The 9,225-nt window shown below is 41.1% G+C and overlaps 1 protein-coding gene across 1 annotated transcript; it reads left to right on the top strand.

Moving 5' to 3' along the window:
• The first annotated feature begins 3,780 nt into the window (after positions 1–3,780).
• LOC138154274 (olfactory receptor 2A12-like) lies at positions 3,781–4,725 on the top strand. Its single transcript, XM_069078872.1, has one exon. The coding sequence runs from the start codon at positions 3,781–3,783 to the stop codon at positions 4,723–4,725; it is 945 nt and encodes a 314-aa protein (XP_068934973.1).
• Positions 4,726–9,225: the final 4,500 nt, after the last annotated feature.

The following is a 9,225-nucleotide window of genomic DNA, read 5'->3' on the forward strand; positions in this document are numbered from 1 at the left end:
GATAGATAGATAGATAGATAGATAGATAGATAGATAGATAGATAGATGGATGGATGGATGGATGGATGGATGGATGGATGGATGGATGGATGGATGGATGGATGGATGGATGGATGGACAGATAGACAGATATAAATAGAAGGTAGATTATGTAGATAAACAAGTGACAGCAGATAGGGGATAAATAGTAGATGGATTATGGAGAAAAACATGATAGAGATAACCTGATAGCAATCACTAGATGACAAATAGATGATATAAATAGATATTGCAGAGGTAAATTGTAGATAGGTTATAGAGATAAACAGATGATGGATGGATACATGATAGAGATAAATAGTAGATGGATAGATAAGGAGATACACAATGACATGTAGATGTTAGAGAGAAGGAGAGAGAGCAATTGAATGATAGAGATAAACAGATGGTAGGCAGATACAAATAGATAATAATAATAGATAGACATAAATAATGATAGATAACAGAGTTAGGGAGAGATTGATGAAAGATAGATTGAGATAAACAGATGATGGATGTAGATGATAGTGAGAAAGATAGCTATCTGTTAAAGATAAAGACGGGGGCAGCTAGGTGGGGCAGTGAACAGAGTACCAGCCCTGGAGTTAGGAGGACCTGAGTTCAAATCCAGCCTCAGACACTTAACACATTTACTAGCCATGTGACTTTGGGCAAGTCACAACCCCAATTCCCTCCAAAAAGCAAAAACATAAAAATAATTTTAAAAAAGATAAAGACAGACAGAGCAAGCTCTTCTCAAGTCCTTACCATGTTCTATGCCCTGGACTGAGATCTGGGGCTACGTATAAAAGAAATTATCCATCAGAGTAAGGGGGATCCAGAAGTGAAGTCCTAGTTTCTCAGGAGGTGAAAATGGTTGGAGAGAGAGAAAGATTGTGGGAAGAAGATGCTCAGGAACAAATGAAAAGTCCAGTAAAGCAATCTCTTGGGTGGTCAGAGAATGGAGGAGAGGGTAGTTCAGCAAAGCTTCATGGAAGAGAAGGGGAGAACTGGACTTTGAAAATGAGGAGGATTTGAATAAGAAAAGAGAAGGGGCAAATACATTCCAAACCAGGGGAATGAACTGGAGCAAAGGCTCAGAGGTGAGAATTAGTAATGGCCTGAATGGAGAACAATGGGGATACCAGCCTCGCTATGGAAGAGCATTTATGTTGGGGAGCTATGGAAGAAAAAGTCAGTTTGAGAAAGCCTAAAATGCCAGAGTGAGAGGACAGGCTTTGAGTTGATGATCAATGAGAAGCAAGTGGACCAGAATGGATTAAGCACCTACTGTGTGCCAGACATGGGCAGTTAGGTGGCATAATTAGGGCATGGAATCAGGAAGACTCATCTTGGTTCAAATGTAGTCTTAGACACTAACTATGTGACCTTGGGCAAGTCACTTAACCCTGTTTGTCTCATTTTCCTCATCTATAAGATGAGCTGGAAGATGAAATGGCAAACCACTCTAGTATCTCTGCCAAGAAAACCCCAAATGTTGTCATAAAGAGACCAAAACAACTGAAAAATGACTGAACAACAAAATTGATTGGCTAATTGATTTAAGAAGGGAAGAGTAGATGAGATTTGGCAAGAGATGAGCTATAGAGCTATAGTGGGATGAGCACCATCTCTATGGGCAGCAGCCTTTGGTTCAGATCCCAGGTTGGCAAGGTCACTTGTATCACCTCAAGCAAGTATCTTTTCCTTTCTGTGCCTCAGTTTCCTCTTCTGTAAAATGGAATGGGGAAAGGAAAGATCAGATAATCCCTAAGGTCCATTTCAGATCTTGCATCTATGACTTTTAATAGGGAAGAGTCAAAGATGGCATCAAAGTTTGAACCTTAGGCAAACTAGGGGAAAGAGGAAAGGAGAAATTTGCTTTAAAATGAAAATGACAAATTCACTTGGCTTTTAAGTGAAACTGGAAGAGATGTGCTATAGGTAATTAGATTGTTATCGTTATTGCTTGTCCTTCATTCTCAAAGAGGACTGTGACATCAGAGGGGGTGGTGCCATGACATGCAAGTAAATTTGATTTAAATAAGGTAGGGCTGTGCAAAGTCACCAGCCTCACTTTCTCCTCTGGAGCCATCTGGGTTCAGTGGCAACATATAAATCAGGACAACTGGAGATGGCCCCAGTGCAGTTGGAGACTTTGGTTTTTTTAAACTGAGGTCTTTAACAGATCTCAGTTTGACTGAAGCAGTGCCCGTTCAGTGATTAAGGCTAGGTAAGAAATAAGGCAAAGAATGGCTTCTTTACCTAGTCAAAAATAATTAGATATGGGGCGGCTAGGTAGCACAGTGAGTAAGAGCACCGGCCCCAGAGTCGGGATGACCTGGGATCGAATCCAGGCTCAGATACTTAGCACCACACCCAGAAATAACTGGCCGTGTAACCTTGAGCAAGTTACCTAACCCCAATTGCTTTAAAAATAATAATAATTAGATATATTGGGTCTGGAGGCTGGAGAGAATCCAGGTTTGGAAATACAGGTTTAGGAGTCATCTGTATAAGGGCAATAGTTTGAGCTGTGGGAATGAGGGGGATATTTTAACAGAACTTTAAGTTTTTAAAGCACTTTGCTCAACTTTGCGAGGTAGATGTTGTACTTCATACCCATTTTACAAATAAGGAAACTCCTACTTGAGAACCAGCCTTCATATCATTTTAAGTAAGCAGGCAGCTGGTGACTCTGCATTTGGAAAGAATCCATCCTCTGCCCCCACAGCCGTAGCCCTCATTCCGTAGATCTAAGTCACACAGACTCCACTTAGAAATCTAGGAAGTCAGGTGGAAGAACCCTGAACTTAAAATGAGGAATACCGGAGTTTGAATCCTACCTCAGACAAATGAAATTTGGTATAGTAGATATACTATACATAACCCTGGACAAGTTACTTAAACCTTAGATTCCTAGTCTGTAAAATAAGGATAAAAATATCACCTATGTCCTAGGATTGTTATAAGAATCAGAATGAAATAATAACATATATAACATGCTTGGCAAACTTTAAAGTGCTAAAGTATGGAAGGAATCTCAGTCCAGTTCAACCCTTGAATTTTATAGATGGGGAACCTGTAGCCCAGAAAGTGAAAGAAACTTGTATAAAGTTGCACAGCAGGTTAATGTCAGAACTGGACCAGAACCCAGGTGACTCTTTACTGAGTGGAATTTCTACCATGCCATTCTGTCTACACTTTCTCTTATCAGAGCACCAGGGCAAGCATCTTCCTCTCATGACAAAGCATAGCCATTGACAGAATCTTGACTTCTCAGTGATGGCAGTGAACACTTGTGAGGAGCAGATTCATTGAAACCTCTAGATAATCACTGACATTCTAAGAGAAGTGATTTCATCTGAATGGGATGTGTGAAGGCACCCTTAGTCTTGCAAGCCCCCTCCAGGACTCTATGACCCTAGAAGTAGCCCTTAGTTCTCTATAACACAGGACCTGCTATCCTGATTCTCCTACCCTCCTCCCTAGTAAGAGCACCTGGGGTTGTAGAAGAACTTTTAAAGATGGGATGCTGCGGTGAAAAGAGTGCTAAGCCTGGTGTCACGGAACCTGAGTTCAAATCCCAGCCCTGCCATTCTCTGTTTGATATTGCGCAAATCACTGAGTCTCTCTGGGCCTTAGTTTGCTCAGCTGCAAAAATGAGGGAGCTAGACAAGGTAAACTTTAAGGCTCCTTCCAGGTCCAGATCTATGATCCTGTTGAGTCTCAGTCGTGTTTCTCCTTGACAGGTGAGTCACCATGCAGGAGGTTATCTGGGGGAACCACAGCTCTGTGTCTGAATTCATCCTCTTGGGCTTCTCTAATGAGCCTAAGAGCAGGTTACTTCTCTTCACCTTCTTCCTCCTTCTCTACCTCAGCACCCTCTTGGGCAATGGGCTCATTATCATCCTGATCTACCTGGACTCCCGCCTTCACACACCCATGTACTTCTTCCTCAGTGTCCTCTCCCTGCTGGACATGAGCTATGTCACCACCACTGTGCCCCAGATGCTAGCACAACTGGCCCACCCAAAGAAGACCATCTCCTACATTGGGTGTGTGGCTCAGATGTATATCTTCCTGGTGCTTGGCATCGCTGAATGCATCCTCTATGCTGTCATGGCCTATGATCGATATGTCGCCATCTGCCACCCCCTCCACTACACCCTCATCATAAACCGTCTCACCTGTGTTGCTTTGGCTGCCACCTGCTGGACCATTGGTCTTCTTGGTGCCCTGGTCTATACTGTCTTCACCATGCACCTGCCCTACTGTGGTCCCAATGAAATCAACCATTTCTTCTGTGAGGTCCCCGCAGTTCTGAAACTAGCCTGTGCAGACACATCTCTCAATGACCAGGTGGATTTTTTCCTGGGTTTCATCCTGCTGCTGGTCCCACTGTCTCTGATCCTGGCCTCATATACCCGTATCTTTGCTGCTATCCTGAGGATCCGTTCCACTCAGGGAAGGCTCAAGTCCTTCTCCACCTGTGCCTCCCACGTCACTGTTGTCATCATGTTCTATGGGCCAGCAATGGTCATGTACATGAGGCCTGGCTCCAAGTCTTCTCCTGAGCATGACAAAAAGCTGGCTCTGTTCTATAATGTGGTCTCTGCCTTTCTCAACCCTATCATCTACAGCTTAAGAAACAAGGATGTGAAAGGAGCCTTTCTAAAAGTCATAATTAAGAAGGATGTCCTCTAATGACTTAAGAATGATCTGTGGTTTCCAGAATTATCAAGGAGGTGGTTGGATTCAGCTGTGGTCCCCTAGAATATCCTCCCTTCCTCTGTTAACTGTCATATTCTTCCTCATCCTTTAGAGCTCACTCAAATGTCACCATCTTATCCATGAAGCCATGGTACCCTATGTGGCCTTACCCATCAGACCCCGTAAAGTGCTTTTATAGCTCTCTAATGCCCTTATCATGTATTTACACACATGGCAGGTGTTAGTATGTCAATTTCCTAATATACTGTAAGCTCTATAAGTTCTGGAACCATATCTTATATAAACTGTAGAGAGGACATGAGCATTGTCTTCAAGTATCAGAAATTCCACCACACAGGAGTATTTGACTCATTTCTTTGACTACAGAGGGCAGAACTGTAACAGTGGTGGGACAGGGGAGAGGAGAGTTTTAGAGAGACACATTTAGACTTGATGTTAAAAAAAAAACAACTTCGTAACAATTATAACTATCCTAAGAAAGTGGCTGAAATAGCAAATACATTGACTCAAAATTCTTTTGCTAAGCATATACATACATATACACACAAATTTTTTCCCAAATATATGTAAACAAGAATGTTTTAAGATTCTTTTTAAAATTTTCAACTCCAAATTCTCTCCTTCCCTTCCTTGAGAAGGCAAGCAACTTGATATAGATTATACATGTGCAGCTAGGTGGCACGGTGGTAGAGTACTGGACCTGGAGTGAGGAAGACTCCTCTTTGTGAATTCAAATCTGTCCTAAAACACTTCCTAGCTGTGTGACCCTGGGCAAGTCACTTAACTCTGTTTGCCTCAGTTTCCTTATCTGTAAAAGGAGCTGGAAAAGGAAACAGCAAACCATTCTAGTATCTTTGCCAAGAAAACCCCTAATGAGGTCAGACACAACTGAAAAATGACTCAATACTACATGTGCAGTCATGCAAAACATTTCCACATTAGCCAAGAAAACCCAGACCAAAAAAAATACAAGAATAATAAAGTTTTTTAAAAATCCAATTTGCATTCAGACTCCATCAGTTCTTTTCCTAGGGGTGGACAGCATTTTTCATCATAAGTATTTTGGAATTGTCTTGGATCACTGTATTGCTGAAAATAGCTGATCATCATACAATGTTGCTATTACTGTGTCCAATGTTCTCCTGGTTCTGCTCATGTCGCTCAGCATCAGTTCATGTAAGTCTTTCAAAGTTTTTCTGAAAGAATACTGCTCATCATTTCTTATAGCACAATACTATTCCATCACTATCATATGCCACAACTTGTTTAGTTATTCCTCAATTGATGCATTCCCTCAATTCTTTGTCATCACTAAAAGAGCTGCTTTACATATACATATATATAAATATACACACATACTTATATACATATACCTATATATGTGTACATGTGTATATATGTAATATATATTATATAATATATACATATACACATTTTTCCTTTTTCTTTTCTCTCTTTAGGGTACAGACTTAGCAGTGGTATTGCTGAATCAAAGAATATGCACAGTTTTATAGCCCTTTGGGCATAATTCCAAACCACTCTCCAGAATGGTTGGATCAGTTCACAACTCCACCAACAGTGTATTAATGTCCTTGGTTTTCCACAACCCCTCCGACTGTTGAGGACCACAGGCCATTGGGACTCTGACCCTGATGGCTGAACAAGCCCCCTCAGGTGTTTGGCCTACTGATGGGGCTGGATGGGTTCCCCATCCCCCAGAGCTCAAATACACAGGTGTGAGGATTAGGTCCTCGAGATAAGCATAGCATTTACACCTTATCTGGAACAGAGAAGTGCACAATGTCCTTAGGGGAAGACAATTAGAAAGCAGGATTATGGCTCTATAAAGCTGTGCCTGGAATAATAAACATTGGCTCTTTACTTTCACCATTCCAGGAGTTCTGTCTCTTTTTATGTACCCACTAGCAACCTCTGGGTATGTGATTCTTTCTCAGCCCTGCTTGGGGATGGCAGGACTCCCATACTTTCTCAGTCTTGCTGCGGGACAGCAGGGCTCCCCATAATTGGGTCCCCACATCCAACATCTATTATTTTCCTTTTCTGTCATATTAGCCAATCTGATAGATATGAGGTGGTATCTCAAATTTGTTTAAATTTGCATTTATCTAATCAATAGTGATTTAGAGCATTTTTTCATATGACCAAAGACAGGTTTGATTTCTTCTTCTGCAAATTGACTGTTCATATCCGTTGACCATTTATCAATTAGTAAACATCTTGATTCTTGTAAATTTGACTCATGTCTCTATATATTTGAGAAATGAGGCCTTTGTGAGAGAAACTTTCTCTAAAAAGTTTCCCAGCTTCCTGCTTTCCTTCTAATCTTGACTGTATTCATTCGTTTTGTTTGTGAAAAAAAACTTTTTAATTGGATATCAAAATTATCTATTTTATTTTCAGTACTGCTCTCTATCTCTTGTTTGGTCCTAAATTCTTCCTTTATCTATAAATCTACTCCCCTAATTTTATTATGATACCACTCTTTATGTCTAAATCACATACCATTTTGACCTTATCTTGGTATACAGTATGAGACGTTCTATATCTAACTTTTGCCAAACAGTTTCCCAGTTTTCCCAGCAATTTTTGTCAAACAGTGTTATTTGTTCTAACCTTATAAAAATGAGTTGTCTTCATTTCAGGGTCTTTGGCATAAATCGAGGTAAGCCATTGACCACTTTATTAATAGGCTCTTCAGCACCCTATTAATAAATTGTTATCTTGCTCAGAAAGAATGTCCCTCAGTCTACCATTGCAGACTTTGTACTTGTGACACAGATGAGGAAACTGAGGCCCAAAAGCTGAAGAGATTTGCTCCAAGTTATACAGGTAAGAAGTGACAGAATCAAGATTTGGACCAAGGTCATCTGGACTACAAATCCAGCCTTCTCTTTGCTGTACCACATTGCTTCATGCTGGTTTGGAGTATAAACTCATTTCATTTGATTCTTAAAACAATCAGATTCAGAGAACCATCAAATTATTTCCTATTTTGATCAGGGGTATTTGTGGAAGAAAATTTTTGTTTTTAACAAGTCTGGAAATGAAATACCTTTCAGGCAGTCACCAATTAATTTTAAAAAATCTTTTGTTGGATAGAAATTGATGTTCTTAAGAAGGAACTTTATATTTAGAATACTGTTAATTGAGGTTCTATATATCAAAAACCTGGGTGAGAACATTCATGAACGCAAGAATATGATGGTGAGATTCAAGGCACAGTTGGTGCCTGCAGAGAAGCAGGCAGAAGAGGCAAATTGAGTGTTTGTTTTTGGTAAGAGTTTGGGTCTCTAGCAGTGGCCTGAGATCATTCCATCATGGGGTTCTTAAAAGGATCATCAGACCCTTGTGTCACACTACTGGTACACAAAAGAGTCCCCTTCTTTCTTCCTAATCACATTTTCTCCCAATGCTGATCTGGCATGGATAGACTCAGACTCTTTCTTTCTCCCCAATATCTTCCCTGGAATCACCTTTAGCATGGATTCACTCTCCCACTGTTTTCAATTCTGCAGGGTCGTCAAACTCTCCACACACTGAATGTCTGCTCTCAGGACATACATACTTCCTATCTTAGAGAGGGTGGAGGGTAGGCACCAGAGAGCTCCTCCCAGATCTTCCACCATATAAAGAAGGGCACCCAAGGCATTCACCCCATAATTTCCACCCCAGCTACAGGGCTTCATGCCCTTGTAGGAGCTATCCTCCCCACTCCCACCTCTTTCAACCTCTTTGTATGTGTTGCCTTCCCCCCATTAGATTGTAAGCTCCTGGAAAGCAGGAGCTGTCTTCTGACTTTTCTCTGGTTCTTCTGGCACACGGTGCCTGGAACATAGCAGGCTCTTAATAAGACTTGATTGATTGACTGATTGACTCTTTCCACATCCATGCTCTCTCCTCTGCCACCATTTCCATTTTGGTCTTGCACTACCCGACAGACCAACCACCAGCTGAGTCTCTCTCCCAATGCTCCCAAATAGGTCCAAAGAATAGCAAGTTCTTGTGTGTCTCCCCCAACCCCTTCAGTCTCTCAGGTTCCCCAAAACTGTCCTTGCTCTTTCCCCCTTCTGTACCATAGAGCCACCAATTCATGATAACCAGAATCTTACCCCAAAGGGGAAAACTATGAGAAACATGTCAAAACTGGACAAAAGAAGATTTAGGCTTGCTACCTGGAAACCTTCTTAACAGTTAGAGCTGTTCAGAAGTGGAATGGGCTACCTCAACTAGCGATGGGCTCCCATTCATGGGAAGGCTTTGAGAGAAGGTTGGATGAGTTTTTCTTAAATCAACCTCATTTATTATGCACCTACTACATGCTGGGCATTGTGCTAAGATTCAAAAAAGTGTAGATGTTTTTCTTAAGGAGTTTAGCTGAGAAAGGAAGGTGATAGATAGATAGATAGATAGATAGATAGATAGATAGATAGATAGATAGATAGATAGATAGAT

The sequence above is a fragment of the Petaurus breviceps genome, unplaced genomic scaffold (assembly GCF_028583685.1).
Source record: "Petaurus breviceps papuanus isolate PSGF00001 unplaced genomic scaffold, PetGlider_PUasm1.0 91041, whole genome shotgun sequence".
In the NCBI taxonomy this organism is placed as follows: Eukaryota; Metazoa; Chordata; class Mammalia; order Diprotodontia; family Petauridae; genus Petaurus; species Petaurus breviceps.